The sequence below is a fragment of the Patagioenas fasciata genome, chromosome 1 (assembly GCF_037038585.1).
Source record: "Patagioenas fasciata isolate bPatFas1 chromosome 1, bPatFas1.hap1, whole genome shotgun sequence".
Classification (NCBI taxonomy): Eukaryota; Metazoa; Chordata; class Aves; order Columbiformes; family Columbidae; genus Patagioenas; species Patagioenas fasciata.
This window is the reverse complement of record NC_092520.1, coordinates 25,662,691-25,683,432: the sequence shown is the minus strand read 5'-3', so window position 1 is coordinate 25,683,432 and position 20,742 is coordinate 25,662,691. Positions and strand designations below refer to the sequence as shown.

Here is a 20,742-nt window from a genome sequence, read left to right as displayed (position 1 = left end):
TACCTGATACATAATAGAATCAACATGTGTTCTGCTCTTCCACCAATTAACCAGGAGGATTATTTGACCCTTAGCCCCAGCTAGAGCATCAGAATGCCCAAGGTGGTGGCTTTATTTCCGCCCAGGGTTTAAGTCTCTCCTTTCATCTCTTTTTAGTTCTACACACACGTATTCTTCATTGCAACATGGTATGTTTAGGTTTGAAAAAGTGTCTCTCACACCAGACATAATGCAGCAGCTCCGCTGGCACTATGGGAACTGGTCCAGATATACACTGGTGTGAGAGCAGAAGTAATATATCATTTCAGTTTTCCATCTAGGACTAGTTATGCATGTGTTTTCACATACAGAAAAGCAGTAGCAGTAGCAATAATGGTAATGGTTAGCAGGGAAATATGCATGCTCTCAAGCTAAAGCCCAGATACCCATACCAAGATTCTGTCATCAGTTATCCTTTGCTGAACATACACATATAGATCATGGGGGTTTATGTTCTTTGTTACTTCAGGTTGGGGATGGGAACCCTCTAAGGCTTTGGAAAGCCTCAGTGGAAGTTGAAGCCCCCCCATCAGTTGTGCTGAACAGAGTGCTGAGAGAACGTCACCTCTGGGATGAGGACTTCTTGAAGTGGAAGGTGGTCGAGAGCCTGGACAAGCAGACAGAAGTTTACCAGTATGTTTTGAACAGCATGGCTCCTCATCCCGTCCGAGACTTTGTTGTTCTAAGGTAAGGGCTAAGGGCAGTTCTCCACCACCTTTGCTTCCTGCAATGCCTGCAGGGAAGACCTGGTCTTATCTCAGCCTTTGCATCTGTGTAATTGTTCTTCAAGAACTCTACTTCTGGGCAGCAGTCTTGATTTCTCAAACTGAATTAAAATTGTGCACCTAGAGCATGCTGACCTTTCCTCTGATGTAATTTGAGCAGCACATACTCCTGAGGCCATAAATATCATTTCTTCCTCAGAACAGATGTCTGATAATAGCTGCTGTTCTCTCTAGCTTTGTTTGTTGTCAAAACAGTGCAAATAGAAGTCAATTGTTTTTTACACTGCTTTTGCTGTTCTCTGGGGAATGTTTGATATTTAAGAGCCAAATGTTTAGTAGATAAGATAGTGATGCTTTTAAGCTAAGGTTGTTATACACTGTCTATATAAGCTGTTATTTTAGATTTGCAGTTGAAGTCTTTGTAGACCAAGAAATGCTAACCATAAAAATCCCAGTGTGTAAATGAACAGAAAGAGACAGTAGATGTGTATTTTGACTGTCTTCCAGGTGATTAAGTCTCTCAAATAGATGTATAAGTGTGTATCAATATTCCAAATTTGATCCCAGATCTGCTATTTTCTATCTGTCTGTACAGAACAGACAAAAAAATTCTCTTATGTACCTTCTGCCTTTGAAATCCTGGCCCTTTGCTTGCTAGGAGCTATTGTGGAGCTGCTGACATATTTCACTTGCAGGGTCAGTCCTATAGTTAGTTATTTCAGAATAATTTTTGTGCATTCCTGTTCTTTGTCTGTGCTTTCTTTGGCTGAAATGATGTACCAGAGAAATATTAAGCAGTTTTGACAGAGGCAACAGTCCAGTGAGCCAGAATTGTATTAGACGGAACAGAGATTGAAGGAAAAAGATGAGCCCAATAAAAAATTATTATGATAGTACATCCCTTGTATGAACTTCAGTATTCATGAGAGAAGGATAACATGCAGATATTATTGATATAAGGGCAGAATTGTTGGAACTCTTTGAAGATTTTTAAAATATTCTCCGTAAGTTCTTTGTAATGCGAAAACACCGGTCCTCTCATTGCACTATTTCCTTTGCCTTCCTGCAGTATACTGGGCTAAATGATTTATTTTATAATTACTTATTTAATAATTAATAGTTATTAATAATTGCTTTATAATTAATTTTCCCATATAAGATTATTGACTTGAATCAGTAGTAAATTTGGTCTTCTGCATAGTGATGCAGTAATGCATCAAGGTTGCCTGGGAGCAGCAGGGAGGTTTTGATGACCATAATTGCCCTCTTATTTACCGCTTAGTTCACTATTAGGTTTCATGGTGGTTTATGTATGTTCTTTAAAGAGCTGATGTGAAGTCACATTAGTTAAAGAAAAATCTTGCCATCAAGTTCTTATTCTTTCCAGTAACTCAGGCAGAATGACTCCCAAAGACTAAAAGACATATTATAAAACTGAATCCTGGTGTGTTTTTCAGGGCTGAAAAGAGCCGTCAGCGAGATCTGTCAGATTCTGTTGTTTATCTCTTGATTTATGTCATTAAGTCTAGAGCAAGATTAGCCAGTGATATTGCAGTCAATTTGATACCTTATGATTGGTGGGAAGTGAACAGTGATATTATAATTCTCATCTAGGGACATGAATAAATATGTTTTAATGGAAGGCAATTGTCCCCTTCCCAGTCAAACTTTTTGTTGTGAAAGGATAAACTTAGTTATTATTTTATTTTATTTTATTTTATTTTATTTTATTTTATTTTATTTTATTTTATTTTATTTTATTTTATTTTATTTATTTGCCAGTCATAACAAGGGGATTAGGCTCCCTTGAGAAGGTTCTAATGGTGAGAGGATCGGGGTGATGTTTGGTATGCCTGGGATCTGACACAGCTCTCAGCTGCCCTGCACAAGCACCACTTTTCATTAAAGATCCCTCAAGTGTTGAATGTTCTTTAAGTATCACAGCATCTCTGAGTTAGGTGTCATGCCTGGTTTTACTACTGTAAGATATACAAAGTACAGAAACTGGCCTAAATCCATAAAACTGGGAATAGGAATCATAAGTCTTCTGCAATCTCTGGAATAAATAGTTTTCCACTTCAAGAATGACCCAAATAAGTGCCATGTAGTTATGGTCACATCTAAGCATGGTGCAGGAATTCATGGCAGATGGTTCAGCATCTCACAGTAGATATGAGGTGTGATTTCCTACTCTCCATGTGCTTCATCTGCCATGGTAGCTCATCATTTTTATTAATGCACAGGCACATAGAAAACCTTCTGAAGTCAGTATCTTCATGCAGTGTCTTGAATAACAGCTCAATTTCATATAAGAAAAAATGCAGAATGTTAAAATTATCTGCTGACATCCAAACTTCAACAGTCCTTGAAAGCAGCTTACCTGTTAAAACATGATACTTCCCAAGGCAGCAAAATCCCTGTCTAAGGCAGCCCATGGCAAGATGATGCACATTACACAGCACAGTGAGAATTCCTCATTTCTTCCCACACCATAGGAAAGGACATAGACCTTATCCTGTGAGAGTCAAGGCAGATGTGAAAGATGCAAGAACCAGGATATACATATATATACATATATATAACCAGGATATACATATGCAAATGGTTACAGAACAAGAAAAAAAAATGTTAAGTATTAAAGTCTAGGTCTCCTGAACCTGGTGTAAAACTTCTGCAGTGTGTAAAAGAGGGCAGAAACTTGAGAGAGGGTGAAAAATTTAAATGACTGAAAGAGTTCAAAATAAAAATACATCTTAACAGACAAGCCCAAAATCTGACTGTTTGTGAAAAGAAATGTGAGTAATAAGAAACCTGCTACATATCATTGGCTAACTGACATATATGGTGACATGGTCATGAAATTTCACTGTTATGTTACTTTTTCCCCAAGTAAAATTTACTCAGTAGTTGTGTTAACAGTGGTGAGACAGAATGTGGTTCTGTAGTCCAGAAAATGCCCCTTTCCTCCTGTAAGGTAAACGAACATGGAACATAGATCCTGTTGGGAAAAGAGAGCATGTGATTATGTTAGCAGAGGCTGCAAAACGCTTGTTAGTTCTTGCTATGTGGCATTGGAAAGGAGGAGGACCTTTCTGAGAGATGTCTCTTTTTGGAGTGACAGTGAAGAGGAAGGAAACAAATGGATAAGTGATGACTTTGTGGATGCCTGGTTGACCAGTCCTTTTAGCATCATTGGTGAGGATGTTGGTTCAGATGTTTGCTTGGTAGCAAACCAAAACCTACCTAAAGAAAAGGGAACCTTAACTTCACTATCATTCCTAAAGGTGTAAACATGAGGTTCCAGTCTTTGACTATTGCAACAAATAAACCATGTAAGGTTCTGTTTTGCCATTGCTACTTGGAATGTGGGGTGGCAAATGAGACTTTCCTCAGCTGCTGTGCGTCAGTGGATATTTGCAACAGAACACCCTGGTAAAATGTGCTGCACTTACACTCACTATCACCAAGAGTATTGTACTTGATCTTGTCCTTACTTCATGTCCTTTCCAGAATCCTGTCTATCTGCAAAAGGCTGTATCATGCCCTGCAACACATGGTGGTTACACAGTGCTCATGTGGATATGCAAAACTTCTTCACCCAGAGCCTGTAGCAAGGTAGATGGGTGACCATTCCACATCATGGTCAGATTCCCAGCTGGGGTGGTGGGTTGATGACAGAATTGTGCATATTATCCTCCAGGAAAATAATGTACATAGCATCAATTGCAAGATCTTTCCCTGAGTTGTTTGAGAAGGTGCAAGTTTGGGGGGGTTGATTTGCCTCCTCCTGTACCAAAGTATCCCCAAACTTCTGAGGAGTTCTTATCAAAATAATGGTATCCACCATTAAAATAAATATATTTACAGAGGAGAATCTAGCTCTAAAATCTGAGCTGGATAAGTTTCTGTGGCCTGTTCTGAGTAACACTGCTTACAAACTTGGAATGCAAAACTCCTCCAGGGACTCGTAGGACAGTCCAGTGTCTGCATTGCAGGTAACAGCAAGGATAGGCAGACAAACTGTTCCTTTAATTTAGATTCTGACTCCTGTGCTCAATAGCTTCATTACTAAAGCGATTCCATCTTGAATGTGTCATTGCAGGACATGGAAGACAGATTTGCCAAAGGGCATGTGCATGCTGGTTGCCGTCTCTGTGGAGCATGAGGAGGCTCCTCTTATGGGAGCTGTGCGAGCCATCGTGATGGACTCTCAGTACCTGATAGAGCCATGTGGCTCAGGAAAAGCCAGACTGACCCACATCTGCAGAATTGACCTAAAGTAAGTATCCTGCCTGCAAAAGCAGATGTCTGTTCAGCAGGGCAAAAACGTGCAACTTGAGGAGGGAAGGTGTTGGGAGCAGAGGACATGCTCGATGTAGCTTTGCTGCTTTGGAGTCTTCCTGCAGACTTCTCTATCCAAGCTCATTTCCCTGCTCAGCATCTGCTGCTGTGGTGATGTGATCATGGAAATAAAATCTGGCTATTTGATTACTGCAAGGGAGAACTTCAAAGTATGCTTACAGTGACAAGTATTTGAAGTCCCCACCACCACTGTGGGTAGGGGGAAGCAGGATGCATGGCAAGCCCTTTCCTGCGGGGCACATTTCTTGAGTATTTGAGTTTCTCAATAATTCTCTTTCCATTTCTTCAGAGGACATTCCCCAGAGTGGTACAACAAAGGCTTTGGACATCTGTGTGCAGCAGAAGTTGCCAGGATCAGAAATTCATTTCAGCCTCTGATTGCCGAGGGACCAGAAACAAAAATCTGAGGAAGTGTTCCTGGGAGCCTGTGAGCGTAAATCGAGGTCTGGTGGGGAACAGGGAATACTGAAAGCAAAGATCTTATTTAAACTGCAGAAATCAGACCAGACCTGTGTCTGTACAAAGGTGAAACAGGAATTTTATAGGAAAGTTATTTTATTCTGTAGACATCACCTCCCCCCACCACATCCCTTCTGTATTAATTTCAATTATTGAAGTAAACGTTTCTTCAGAGAGGTTTTATCATTATTACTTTAAAATCAGACTATTGCCATTACTTATGTATTACAGAACTCTGGTATTTAAAGGCTTCTAAGAAGCATATTTTAATTGTAAATAAATTATGTACAGTATGTATATATTTATCTATATGATATCTATATATATGTATATGTATAAATTAATTATTTTGTATATAACTCAGTGCAAGTCACTTGCATCAGTCGGAACTTAAATGAATCTGTCATTTGTTTCTTAGTGTGTCACTGCTACATAAGCTGTGCTTGCTATTATCACAGGGCTACCAAGCAGAAGCCGTGTGATAACAGGAACGCCTGTTCTCAAATACATTTCGTGTTTGTATATGCTGTGAGAAGGTACCTAGAAATAGCTGTAGGAAGAATTAAAAGAACCAAGGAGGAGGGAGGCTACTGTGCATTTAAAAATAATGAGGAGCGGATCAGTTTCACCAAATAAAGTACATGGAAATGTCACTGAGATAGACATTTTGAAGGCCATTTATATTCAGCTGCAGAAAGTTTGACTGTTAGTACAAGGTGTTGAAAACTTACCTATTGCCTTAATTAATGGTATATCTGTCACTAGAGAACCTCACTATCTGCAGCAATCATAGTAACTGCTCGTTCTTGGAGAGTACAAGATAATGCTGTGTGTACTGAGGTGTCTGAAATCAGACTGGTAAGTTATTAAGCTGTAAATCTTTTTTTTTTTTTTTTTTTAGCATTTTGTCTAGATTCAGCGTAAGTGTTTCTATGTTGTTCTTTCCTTCTCCTATAGAGACGGCTAATTGTTAAGAAATTCCAAAGCAGGTTTTCCACATCCAGTGGACACAAAGACATGCTGATGAATACCATGTCTTTTAATATTCTTACTATACAAATAACTAAACTTTTTTAAAGCTTTTAAACACATCTTGGAGATTTAAAAGACTAAATGCAGACTATACATGGAAAGATTGCTTTTATAGAAACAGCAAGCATTTTCGTATTATATTGCACTGATCTACATGGTCCTGCCTCTGTAGGCATTGGTGGGAGCACGATTAGCCCCTGACTATGAGGAGTTGGAGCGATTTAAGCCTATTATATCATTTCATTTTCAGGGACCTATTATTTTGCTAATGGAAGAATGCTTTAAAAGTAATGATAATAATAACTTGTCGACAATACCTTTGAGGCAGGGTTCTGTTTTCTTTTTAACTAACCTAAGACCAAAAATTATATTACAGCTATGATTCAATAAGAGTGTTCTTTGTTAATCACATTTGTTCACCTTGACTTTATTTATTGCTGCATAAAACAGCCGAGTCATTCATAGCCAGTGTTTTAGCTCAGTCCTTCCAACAAACTCCACTAAGATTTAGTATGAGGTCAGTTAAGAGAGATACATTACCTACATGAAGACATGGAGTTTTGTGCCCTGATTCAGTAAACAGGGAAGGCTCTTCAAAGCCAGTGCTTTGAATCTGTCCCAGGTACACGGGCTGTGGGGCGGACCATGGGTGGTCCTTGATTGCTGCCAGAGCATGGTCCCACGTGCCATTGTGCACAGGCATAAAGGCTGTGCTGGTGGAGGACAGCCCTGCAATCCGAGGAAGCAAGCTGGTAGGAGCCTGCAGTGGACAGAGGCAGGGTGACCCAGCATGGTGTCCCCATGGAGCAACAGAGCCCCAAAAAAGTCAATGTCACCTTCCTCTATGGGCTCTCTCACCCATGTTTTGTTGTACAGCTCACAGCATCAGAGATGCTGGCTGCCTGTGAGCTTCTGCCTTGAGTTTATGGCCAACAATAGTTGCAAAGTGCAGCTACTGGGTTTTTTTAAGTCTTACAGACAGGGGAGCACTCACAGCCTTACACGGCTATGTTGAGGTCTGGAAGTCACCAGCCGGCTGCTGGGCACCACAGCTGCCCAGGTCCGGATTGCCTGGGAGCAAGCAGTGGCTCATGAGCTGGTGGGGCAAGACCAGTGCCCTGGTTCCAGCAGGACCACTGGTTCCAGCAGGACCACTGTCCCAGGAAGCAGCACCTCTTCCTCAAATGCTTGTAGCCATGGCAGCAGGTTTCGCGCTGGCTGTTTTCCAAAACATTAGCAATTAGAGCATTTCTGCTACGTTAGTTTGCATAAATGAATACAATAGTGCCTCATTATTAATGGGCGCAGAATTTCTGGCCCTGGGAATGGTGATTGTCTGACAGTACATAATTTCTTAAGGAAATGAAGGGAAAACCTGGACAGTGGTTTTATCCTGTCTCACAAGTCACTGCTCAGCTGGATGGGGCCTGGTGCCACCTGCCACCATGAGCAAGGCAGGATTGTCCTCCTACCCTTGCAGAAGCTCTGTCATGTGCTTCTGGCATCTCTAAGCCATGTATCAATGAAATAAGATTTCTTTAAAATGCGCATTATGCCATGTCTACCATTCAGCTACCACAGTATTTTGTATTGTTACATTGCCATTGAGAATACATTATGATAATTGCATTTTAAATGTTATACTCATATCAATACCTCATATTTTTACCTCATCTGCTGGTATCAGTCATTAGTTGTAAATAAATAATTGCAGAGTTGAATAAATTTGCATACACTAAAGAATCATGTTTCCTTTTTTTGCACTCATTTAATCCATTAGCACAAAAACCACAATAAATTTAAGCCCTTGCTTTCTTTATTGCAACCTGCTGTACACTTAACTGTTCTGATATGGGACTTCAATAATGATTTTAGGCTCAAAATGATATTTTTGTGCATTGTAGTGTCCTTAAATATACATCAGCTTCACAGCAAAGATTATCTTTTCCAAAGAGGCTATTAAGCTAGGATGGCTGGCTTGAGAAAGGAAAACTCAGGTCCTCAACAGTGTTCAGGTCCTTGACTCCCACTGAATTCAGTCATGCTTCTGTATTTGTGTTGTTGTCAATAATCTAGGTCTTGGTTCATAAGCGTGACTGTGGAGTGGGGATGCTGAATGTTGGGTTCACATTATCAGACTTCAGCCACCTCAAATCCATCAAGCCACTGCAAAAGAAAAAAAGATGCAACAGCAGGATAGTGATTCCTGTGGTTTGTCTTACACATATCTACAGATGGAATAAATGTCCCTTTTTATGAGCCTGTATGTCCCCAACTCTGTCTTGAATTATCAAAAGAAGCAGGGTCTCAGAAAACAGGATGCTGAGCGGGGAGTCAGCTATGAGAGACAATTTAGAGGGGATAAGCATTTATGCCTCACCATTCAGGGAAAGCTCAGTATTAAACTTCGGACTGAAAGGAAGCACTTTTCTCCAATTCTCTGCCATGGTAGAGATGGCCAGCTGTGTAAGTAGATCCTTCCTTGCAAAAAATATCAGCATAATCCTAACAGCACAGGTGATTCAGCTCCTGGTATACACAGTCTTCATAGATGTTGAATTCTTGGGCATCCATCCTCTTTACAACGCCACACAGGAGTCACCAGCAAGGCACCCCTCAGTTTGATGCACTTGCTTTGCAGAAGTGGCATCAGCCTTGCAGGATTGTGGCATGCCTAAGAGATCCCAGGTCCTTGTTAGATGAGTGTGCAGGCTGAACATACTGAAATGACTGTGAGATGAAAATACTAGAAGAAATATCCAGAAGACTACTGGAGCCTACAAATCAAATAGGAGAGGATAAAAAATGATATTGCTGCTCCAGCTCAGTAGTGACATGTAAGGGCTGGGGTGCAAATACAGACCTTGCCAGACAGAAAGTAGCACTTAAATGGCATGACCTGCTGGGTCATGGGGATTTAGCATGGCCATGTCATGCTCTCCTTATCAGACGTGTGTCTGTCACAGCTGCACAAGGGCTTTTTTGAATGGGTGCTAGGCCAGGTATATCCTGTTGTTATAACTGCAGTTGCACATCATGGTGTGTCAGGATCAGCGGTACAAGGCATCAAACCCCAGATTCAGAAGATGGGTGTTCAGACTTTGTTGAAACATACAATTTAAATTGTAAGGCATCTGGTTCCCTCAACACCATGTGTCACTCAGCTATATTATGTAGAAAGCAAACACTTTCCCCCAAAGCAGCAACGGATGCAGAGCAGATCCCACCCAGCACTGTGTGACTGTAGACTGCGCTGCTTCAGTGTGCAAGAAACTCAGCTCGAGTACATGGAACTCAAGAGCTGATGCAGAGCAAGGGTTCTGGGTTAATCAGTAAATGACAGGGAAAACATTACAACACTGCAGATGACTATTTGCCAGTCTTTTATAGGCTAATGATGGGGAGGCCTCGCACACTCCCAGATACCCTCCCTAATCCACAACAGGACCCAGGCACCAGCAGCTCTTCATGCCTCAGATGAAGGCCGGCATCTCTTGCACAAAAAGTAACCTGGGCACTTAATCTCCTTCTGACCACCCGACTCTGAAACCAGTATTTGTATCTCACTACCTTACTACTGACCTCCCACAGGCAGCTATTTTAAACTGCTCTCTTTCACAGTCTAAGCCCAGCTCTTGAGCCCAACCTGTTCATTCTCCACTGGGTCCTGGCACACGCGTCTGCAGGCCGGGCTCCCAGCTCGCCCAGCCCAGGCTGCACAGGAGACCCCAGGGTTCAGCCTTCAGGGCAGGAGGAGTGTGGCCAAGCGGTCAATGGTCCCAGCCCAGCTGCAATGGCCAAAGTCGGGCATTGCCATCCTGCCAGGGCTTGAGTCTGCGAATGTCCCATGCCCTACATTAAGGTCAAAACTCTGGGGTGATGGGAGATAGTTTATACTTCTCTATTCCAGGGAGGCAGAAAGGCAGCTTGGCCAGAGCAGCTGCATGGAGCTCTGCTGGCAGCCAGCTAGAGGATTACAGTTTATTTCTTCATCAAAATGCTCAATTCTGCAAAAGGCACTGGGGAAACCAAAACTGCAGACTCTGCTCTTTCTCTTTCACCTGCTCGTAGCAGCTCCCAGACAGACACATGGCTGAAACACAAAGCCAGCACTTGCTACAGTGAGGATTTGCAACAGCTTGCAATTTATGGCAGCAAATTAGCCACAGGGCCATCTGTCCCTCCCCAGGCCATGCCTGGCCCACTCCTTGCTGGAAGGACTCCTTTTCCTTGCGAGGTTGCATATCAAATTACTTACTTTTTTTTTTAATTAAATAAACGTGGGAACACAGGTGGGGGAGCAGACGACAGTAACCCCCTCCACAGCATCTGCTGGCCAGCAGTGCCCCACCACGTCCTGGAGACAGATGGTAGCTGGGTACTGGTGTGCAGCCCGATGCCACACCTGAGCAGGGCAGCAGCCCAGGGTCTGCCAGCCCCCTTGGCCACACTGCTACACCTCATTGACTCCAGCCAGGCTTGGTCTTCATTGTGGGAGGACCACAAGCACCACCAGAAGTTGGTCTGGCTTGATCACAAACAGAGAGTCCTTTCATACCTCCAGACTCTGTCAGTGTAAAAACTTGCCGTGGGGCTAGGTGAAAGCAGGGATTGAGCTTATCACCACCAAATACCCATCCATGTGCCACACTGCTGGCTGTCACTAACCAGCACGACTGTGGAGCCCACCGTGGCTCTAAGTGCAGACCACCCTGCGTTCATGGCTGCCCCAGTGTTTTACTCACTGGTGTCCTGCTCCCAAGGGGACAGGAACTCAGAAACGGGCCTACAAAGTGCAGGATTTTAGGTCTTTGGCCTGTATGTCTCTTTCCCTGAAGAGTCACATCTCTTTGCTCCTGGACCTGGGAGGAAGAATCATGCCAGCCCCTTCCCCAGGATCGTAGTGGTGGGCTCATCACACATCTACTGCTTTGCAAAAGAGATTAAAAAAAAAAAAATATATATATATATATATATTTTTAGGGAAAACTTTCCATTATTCGGTGGCTGTACTTGGGTACCCCTGGTGAGCAATAGGGCTGCTGGTGAGGAGGGACAGGCTCTGTGGCTGCAGATACATCGTGGCTCCATTGGCAGCAATGCCCACACGCAGGGCACGCTGATAGCTCTCTCCTGGGGCTGTGGGGCAGCAAAGGCACCATTTCAGAGCCAGTTTTTGGCAGTCCACCTTTCCCGCTTCCCATGAGGTTGCAGGACCTGAAACAGACTACCCACTGGCACAGTACCAGCCAAGTCCCAGCCCCACCACTGGTGAGCCCACCTCAACATGGAGTGAGCCACCACATGCATTCTATCCCAGACCCATCCCAAACACCAGACCAAACCCCGTCCACAAGGATCATCTTGCATGGGGTTTACCACCTGGCCATGGTGATGCCCAGCTGTGGCCTTACGTCTTTTTGAGTGGGGTTATCTGGTTGTCTTGTGTGGCTCTTGCCACACTCAAAGAGGTGCTGGGACACTTGTAAACAGCTGAGTAGTGTCATTCATCTCCCTGCTGAAACCACCAGGACAGCGATGGAAAAGTTTGTGGTTTTTATCAATACAAATAAAAATAATGGTTGCAAACAATGAAAAATTAAATGGTATCACTGCACTAAGCCAAATATGGCCTCCTTGGCCTCCCAGTATTTCTTGCCTTGGGCAACCTTTTTCAGCAATCACTGGTATTTATCAGAAAAGAGATACAGTTATTGCATTTGAGTTTTTCAAATAATTGAGTAATTTAATCTTTTAAGTGCCTCTGAGATCACTTGCTGTAATTAAAGACAGAAGATGAATGACTGAAGTACAAGAGCATTGGAGGACTTTAAAAATGAATGTGTCCTTGACTGAGTCTCCTGTGCATTTATATAATGATTATCCCACATTAATATGACCAAGCAGATAAAAGGAGAAAATAATAAGAGCTTGGTTGCATTATTTTTCTTCCAGCCCAATAACAATGTATCACCAGCTGGAGGCATGTGCCTGTGAATACCAAGCAGGAGCAACCACATGCGGCCGAGTGGAAGACCCAGCTGCCTCCTGCTGCGGGGGGCAGGAAAGGCAATATCCGCTCATGGATCCCGCAGCAATGCAGCAGATAAATGAGTTACAAATGTGTGTAAAATTCACAAACGTCCATCAGAAGCACACTTAAAGGCTCAGCTAGTGCTGGGAGAGACAGCTACAACACTGGCAGTTTACTTTACAAGTATTTTCTCAGCTTTTGGGAATGAGACTCCAGTCTCCTAGTGGAGAGAGAGAGGCAGAAGGGGTGCTGCAAAGTAATAACCATCAACAAAAATCTGTAAAGGCCTGTAAGCAGCATTTTGTCTTCTAAATAAACTCTGTGCCCTGGCATACCTATGTCACACCTTGGTATTTAGCTCCCCATTTCACAGCCCAAGTGTAAATAAATACATGCCCAGAGAGGGAAGAGGAGGAGGTGAGAGAGCTGGAGCTGGCTCTGCTCCATTCTTAATGCAGCACGAAGCCCCTGGATCACGCGTGTCCCAGCTGGAGGAGCAGCAGCCTCGCAGCCCTTGGGGCACCCTCTGGGCTGACCAGAGAGGCTGCCAGGGCGGCCTCCAGGCCAGCTCACTCCCCTCCCGTTCCTGGCAGTGCAGCTGATGACCTCCAGCTCCACTGTGCTATTGCCAGACTGCGAAACTTTGTCACCTCATAAAACTTTACAGTGCAGGTAGTTTATACTGTTACACCTCTTGAACTAAACACTCTGCCAATTCACCGTTCCCTCCGGTGGGAGGAAAAAACAGCTTTCTTTGGTCAGGTGTTGTGTTTGCTGGTTTGCAGTGCTGCAGAAAGCCTGTTACAGAGCCCTGAGTGCAGAAGGCAGCAATGCAACAGCCAACTTGCTGCTGAGAACCAACCCGCCGTTCCAGCCAGCATCCCTCTGGACACGCCATCGGCCCTGCTCCTCCTCCGGGCCCCGCCGCATGTCCCGCTCAGGGGTGGGATGCACACCCCAAAAGGACAGCACTCCAGCTTGGAGGCTCCTCTGGCTCCTGAGAGACAAACAGGTGGGGCTGAGAAGGCACAGCCCAGGTTCTCTCCTTCTCTCCAAGGACTGATGCTATTAAAAAAAAAAAAAAATCAGAAGTCCATTATACACCTCAGGTTAGGGGGAAGAGTTAAAACTCATCCCTCCGTGCCCCAAAAAAAAAAAAAAAAGGCATCACAAAGTCTTATGTGTTTAGGAAAAAACTCTTTCCACAAAAGCAGAAACTTTCCAATGTGATGTGAATTTATAGTATTTAGAAAACATCATCACTGTCATTCCCACTCCTTTGCTCAGTGCCGGTGACAACGACCACCTCTCCCTCTGCACCTCAGAGCCCCATGGGCCTCCTGGAACTTGGGCGAGAAGCACATTTGGATGAGCTCAGGAGAGCTGGCAGTGGATAATGATGCTTCACCGTGTTGCGTTGTGAGTAACTCCTGCAACAAGGAAAAGGCTTTTGGCAGTAAAATTCATCATGCAGGAGCTGTATCATTAAAAGGCAAATATGGGCAGGAGGGAGTTTTCAGAGTAGACTTTTTTTTTTAACAAAGAATATTCAAAGTCCCATGGCCCATCCCCACAGCAGGGAACTGTTCTCTCAGCTCCCAGGGCAAAGAACTTGCGCATCCACTTTTGCCTGTAGCTTTTCTGGCTTCCTTCATTAGTATTTTCCGTGGCTTCTCTGCCTCACTGGCCCTTTTGCTGCTCCTTCACAAACACACACACAAAGCATCTCAAAATAATAGCCAGAAAAATGTCAGCACCCACAAGTGTCTTGGCTGTAGGCAGTTGTTATTTCAACTTTCTGGTTTCTTAACGATCTTAATTTTCTCAGAACCGTTTGACAGAGAGTAGTGTTTCTGTTCAACTCATGAAACAAAATAAAAGCCTCTGATATGTTGGACCCTGCCACTTCCACCTCACCTCGTTATTCCTTCTTTTTCCAGTCTTTTAAAGAGTGTGGGCTGAACCGTCCAGCACCAGCCACAGCCGTGTGACAGCCAGTGAAGAGCGGTTTGGCAATCCACAAGGGGAGAGCTTTCTACTTTTTTTACTCACCTCCTCTTCTCAGCTTTGCATGGGTGAAGAAGGAACAAGGCTAAACTTTCTCACTTGAAGCTGAAACCTAGCACCTAAAACTAAATTTGTTGCCTTGAATAAGGGCATTTTCACCTAAGAGGTTTTTGCAAGCAGAATGATCAAGTGACTCAAAAGCAAATGAATACAAGGCAAGGAGAAAAGTGAAGGGCAAGTTGTATGTTTAAATATGCTGACACTTGGACAGCCACTTGTCTCTTTCTGCTCCCACTTCCTTTAACCTTGACATTTACTTTCCTTAGAATGTTTAACAAGGATGCCACAAACTGACTGCTTAGTGCCACAGTTATGCTGATAAAGTCTTTCAAGCCTGTGAGTAACTACTGGAAGAGAAAAGCTGTTAAATTTGCTGCATTGTTACTATGGAATAAGCTAATGAAACAAAACAGTTTTATATTGGTACGGTTACTTCCACAGGCTTTTAAAATAGCAGCAGTCACTCTTAAAACAACAACAAAAAAACACACAAAACCACCACCACCAACAACAACAAAACACCAACAAACCAAAACACGCAAAGAACAAAAACCCTTCCAAAGTCCCAGGCCTGTTGGAAAAAACTCTGTGTTGACACAGGTCCCAGTAATCTCCAACAAAAGTTACAGTTACTTATGTGTCATTGGAAAAAACAAACAGCAACACAAACTCCTTGCAGAGTTATCATAACAATGTCTCCTAAAGTACTCTGTACTTCATGCTGCAGACAGAGAAATTGGAGAGATTAAACAGCAAGATCATGTTACAATTTGTTACAAGCAGTATCTTTATTTCATTTCTGAGATTGTTACAAAAACAATATAACATTTCATTTAGCAAAGACATCGCACAGTCACTCTGCACAATCTTTTCAAGAAATGAAACAGAAGCTTTGCACTCATGTCACAAAAATATTTTGAATAAAAATATAATTTTTTATTTTACAACATGTTTAATCTGCAGCGTTGAGCAAACTGGCAACAACATTTCATTCTAGAAACGTGGTTAAAATCAAGAACCCAGTCTATATAAGGTAATGCACATTAACATCCATCACATGCAAACTCCAGTTGCTCTTCAGAAAAGAAAATCACATCCTCCCCTGAGCTGCCTCTGCAGCCTGAGCATGGAGTCCCCTCCGCTCGAAGTCCTTGCTACTGCCAGCATTTCTGCTCCGGAGGCGCGGATGGTGACAGGGCAGCGTCAGATCACCGCTCACACGTGGGTACCGAACTGAAGTTCCCCACGGCCCGCAGCCCAATCACAAGCGGTGATTACCACATCACTTTGCACAAGCACACCCCAACTCTCCTTGGACAGCTACCTAATCTTCGCCTGTTCAAGGGCTCTTTTCTTGTTAGTGCAGGGTGATTTTTTTTCTAGAAGACTGACAACAAACTTGAGCTGGCCCCTGATTACATAAAATGAAGCAGATTCCTGAGGCAAAACCGTGCCATTACCTCCATCAGACCAGCCTGTATTTTCCCAGGCCCATCACTGTGCAATTCACTCGCCAAGAGCCGCGCGTTGCTGTGCACCGGCAGCGCCACAGGCAGAGCGCTCAGCAGAACCCAGCGGCGATTGCTGAGCCCAGCCCGAGCTGGTCACTGCTCCGCAGCGATATTCAAAAACCCTTCTGAAGGGAATGGCACCAAAGGCTGCGTTACTTCTCTGGGCCATGGCACCAAGAGTGAATGTGATCATACAGCCCCACAGCAACAAATCCCAATTTACCTACAAATTAGATATCCAGCTGGTGCCATCTGCCTGTCGGTGGTTACATATCACCCAGCCTCCACAGGAAGAGCCTGCAGCATCTCCTCTGTGCCTGGGCTGCTGCTTCACACAATGTGGGGTGGCTGGGACATTCCAGAGCACAAGGCAGCAACTCACTGGGTGGTTCGAGGTCAGTGATGTCAGGGGACGGTGCCCAGCAGCCCCCCTGCTCTTCTGGACTTGCCCTGCCCAGGACCCCTGAACCCCCTCACACCCAGGGGAGACACGTCTGCTGGGAATCTCAGAAAGACCAGGCCAAGACTTCTTTTTTTTACAAACAGCAAAGCAGCTGTACATACCTACACACACACAACATACAGATTAGGCATGACCTGGCTACAGTTTGTATTTAATGAATGTCACTTTTTGTTATGTGCTGTGAAGGCATTTGATATTACTGGAGTAATGCGACGCAAGGTGATTCATTGCCACACCATGGAGACAGCCATTTAGCATTTTGTACGTTTAGGGAGAGCTCTTTCTTTGTAATCCATACTGTACCAGGCCCCAATGCATAAATATAGAGCAGTTTAAAATTCACTCTTCTTCAGCAAGTCCTATCAGGCCATAAATATTTTTTATATATATTTTTAATACTTCATCACTTACCCTGAATTTTTCACCTTAACTCTATACCAAGCTATACATTAGTGCAAAGAGAGACCATTTTAAGACTGCAACTAGAGGCCAAATATATTAATCATTATGATAAGATACTCTTTCTTATTTCTATAGATTATTTATGAAAAAATATAATCTAAAGTTACAAATGAAAATTGTATTTCCTATGTAAGTATTAATTTACAGTACAGTATCACAGAACCACAGACTATTCAGGTTGAAAGGAACTCCAGGAGGTCATTTAATCATCTACTAGTCATCTAGTAGATAAACATCACATTTAATACAGCATAATCAGTTTAGTAGATAAATAATTCTTAATTAACACACAGCACATTTCCTTTAAAATATTCTTTTCAGTGACTGACATTTTTAACAGAGCAATAAAAACACAATTACAGCTGAAGGCATTGAAGGCCTGGAGTTAGAGAGAAGAGAAAATGACCTCACTGCTTTTTTCTGAGGACACTTCTAATGCAATGATTCACAAGGCAGGCAAAATAATGTAGGGGGGTTTTCCATTTGCTCTTTATCTCTACTAAAAAACAATGTTGCTAATATTTTTCTAAGTTATCTTGCTGAGAGAAAAATGAGAGGCCCACAGACATTCAGTAATACTTTGGGATGAAATGCTGCCAGGGCCAGATCCAGTTGCTCCAAAGAGACCCTCCAGACAGCCTGGAAGAGGCTTGGACCAACAGCTCCAAGATACCAGACCCTGGCAAAAGCAGCATGAAAGGGCTGGATTATTACAGCAAAATGTTGGGATGGATTTAAAATCTCCACCCTCAACACAAATGGAATGCAGAGACCATCTCACTAAATTATCCCCAGGTTTCCAGCAGGTCAGTAGTTGGGCAGTAGTGGAGAGGCAGCTATGGGCGACAAGTGCAGAAGTGGAGTGCCCCAGCCCTGCTGTGTCTGGGGGTACAGGGCACAGGGTCAGGCACACAGCTTTCTGACCACGGAGACAGTAAAGACATCCCAGTTCCTTCTCTCTGCTTTTTTACTGAGCAACCCTTTCACCCTTCTCACCTCTTCGCATCAGGTGGCATGACCCTTGCCACCCCTGGACATGCCCCTGCTGCTTGCCCCACTGAGAAAGACACAACTTCTTCAGCTGAAGTTCTCCAGTGACATCCTGAAGTCAGACGCAGCCATCAGCAACCTGAGTAGTAGTTAACGGATTTACCAGCAGCCCAGAGTAATGTCTCCCTGTTCTTCCCTCTGCATCTGCTTTAGGAAAGGGGGTGTCCCTTCCCGTGGCGCTGCTTTTTGCAATTCTCCTCCATCTCTGCTCAGTCATGTTTCCTGCTCCAGTCAGGTGTTGACTGATCAAGCAGCATCAGCATTAAACCCTAATATAGAAAAGTAAACCATTTTGTTTCTCCCCGATCTTCTCTTGAAGAATTTGACATTTAGGCTTGTCCATCACTCCGTGTCTTCAAAACATATTTCTACCTGTGCAACTCAGCAAGGGAAATCCAAGGAGAGGAAAGCATCTGCTCAACAAAAGGTCCCAGGGAAAGTTGTGAGATAACTCCAACCACAGGAATTAAGGACTGGTCATAAACCAAATGTACTAAAGCAGAGAAAACTATTTCTGGAAGCCATATGCTAGCACTCTCTTCTCAGTTTCAATGTCCTGCAGTATCAGGCAATGTAAATGCCTTCCTAGTGCTGAAGCAATCACAACATCATGTGCTCTTATTTCAGATTTCCCAAGGGGCTGCAAGAGAAAGGGTACTGAGTGATGTATTCCAAGAGGCGACTCTATTTGTACCTTCTTTCTACCCTCTTGGAGTAGTAAGTAATGAAGAATATAGTAACAATAAAAGCAACAAATATGAAAGCAATAAAAGCTAATAATGATTTTCTGGTTCGGAAGAAGTGGCATTCAGGACACGAGGCAATCTCTTCTGGGCACAGCAGCTCAGGAGACTCAGGACCAGGAAAACCATTATTGTCAACTATTTCTCTGTAATGTTTCATAGAAGGCTTTGGATCGTATTGATTTGCAACATAACTGTAGAGACCATATTTAGGAGCAGTCTTGTCATTAAAAGAATACACAAAATATCCTTGCAGGTTAACGTTATCCAAGGTGTAAGCTGTGAAAGAAAACAAAGTGTTGAAGAAATGAATAAATGTCACTTCGGCATTCAAGAGCAGTACCATATGCCAATACATAAAGCAGGCGCAGGGGGATGTTAAACCCACATCTGTACTTCTCAAAAATAAGATAAGGTACACGTACATCTACAAAGTGTTTGTCATAAAAAGTAAGAATCTGTCAGCCACTGCCAGACAGCATGATCTGTGAGTATCCTGCAATTTATTTCCCTGTGCTTGGTAAACACAGCTGTGAGTGCATGACTGTGTTTAATGATCAGCATGGAGCCTATCATAAGACAATGGCTCTTTTTTATGTATGAAAGAACACAGGTTTTGGGTTTCCTGCAGCTGGATTTCTGCAGCCAGTTTCTCTGACTGCTCCTTCTCCCTTGAAGAGCATCATCTGATGGGGATGGCCAAGGAATGGAGGACACCGGGCTGCACTTCTCATGAGGCAAAGGTACAGTGACATCAGGAAAAGACGCGTCCATGCCGTCATGAACTGAGATATCACCGGTGCAAGTAGAAAGGTTATGCAGATCAGAGTAGTTTCTTGTTATTGACTTGAGTCTCTGATCCCAGATGACCTGTATTAGTCTTTATTGAGAACACGTCCACAATCCATACTGCTAACTTGGCTGCTGGAAAAGGTCCAGCAGCTGCAGCATTACCCTTGAGCCATCAGTCCCGCTTGACAAAACCAATGAATCCACAGTAGTAAACACAAACTGTAATACTTTATCTCAGAAAATCCCTATTTTTAACAAATTAAAGCAACATATTCTAGCAGATGAACACAGGATGGAAAGCTAAGGACTGCTGAATTTTCATATGCCTCTGGAAATAATTCTTTCTGCAGCCACATGCAAGACATTTAGCACCCCTAACCTACTTTTCATGTGTAAAATGAAATAATATTTACCTTCCCTTTTACAGAGCTGCTACCCAGGATAATTAGTTCATGTTTGTAAAACTGCATGTGGATTTAACGGTGTTACATAAAAGGTTACTGCTGTTCTTTGTTTTCAATTGGCAAAGATGAACTTTCAATTGGCAAAGACTCTTTGGACTGAGGCTGTATTTTTAAGTGCTTTGTACACTGCAGTACACTTAAAAATACAGCCTCAGACCAAAGGTCCCATCCTGTATTGTGGCATCACTTATCTGCACAAACCTGTCAGCTCCCCTGAACAATGCAGGTGAGAACCATTGCACACACAAGTGTTGCCCCACCCAGACCCTGAAAACGAGGAGAAGACAGCAGAATGGGAACTTCAAGGTGAGAACACACATGTACTAAATCCCCTCTCATTCCTCTCCAGCATGACACTGAGGTAAGGACACAGGATTTGTAATTCATCTCAGTTACTGCACAGTTACTTGCAGAAAAAAATGCCACATTTTGGAGAAACCTGAATCAGTCGTGACGCCAAGGGGAAGAGCTTGCTCCCTGTGTAAGGACAAGATGGACAAAAGCACAACACCCGAGCGGAACAAGAAAAGAGAATGAAA

The 20,742-nt window shown here is 43.3% G+C and overlaps 2 protein-coding genes across 11 annotated transcripts in view; one reads left to right on the top strand and one right to left on the bottom strand.

The window, feature by feature from the left end:
- STARD13 (StAR related lipid transfer domain containing 13) overlaps positions 1–8,360 on the top strand; it is a 309,147-nt gene extending 300,787 nt beyond the window's left edge. For all 9 annotated transcript variants that reach the window (XM_071804769.1, XM_071804759.1, XM_065829818.2 and 6 more), the window contains 3 exons: positions 509–726; positions 4,867–5,043; positions 5,416–8,360. In XM_071804769.1, the coding sequence (XP_071660870.1) occupies positions 509–726; positions 4,867–5,043; positions 5,416–5,533 (513 nt within the window). In that variant the 3' untranslated portion in view covers positions 5,534–8,360. The remainder of the gene's footprint in view (positions 1–508; positions 727–4,866; positions 5,044–5,415) is intronic.
- A 7,127-nt stretch (positions 8,361–15,487) lies between these two features.
- Positions 15,488–20,742, bottom strand: part of KL (klotho) — a 51,540-nt gene continuing 46,285 nt past the window's right edge. For both annotated transcript variants that reach the window (XM_065829877.2, XM_071804744.1), the window contains exon 5: positions 15,488–19,226. In XM_065829877.2, coding sequence (XP_065685949.2) covers positions 18,889–19,226 — 338 coding nt within the window. In that variant the 3' untranslated portion in view covers positions 15,488–18,888. The remainder of the gene's footprint in view (positions 19,227–20,742) is intronic.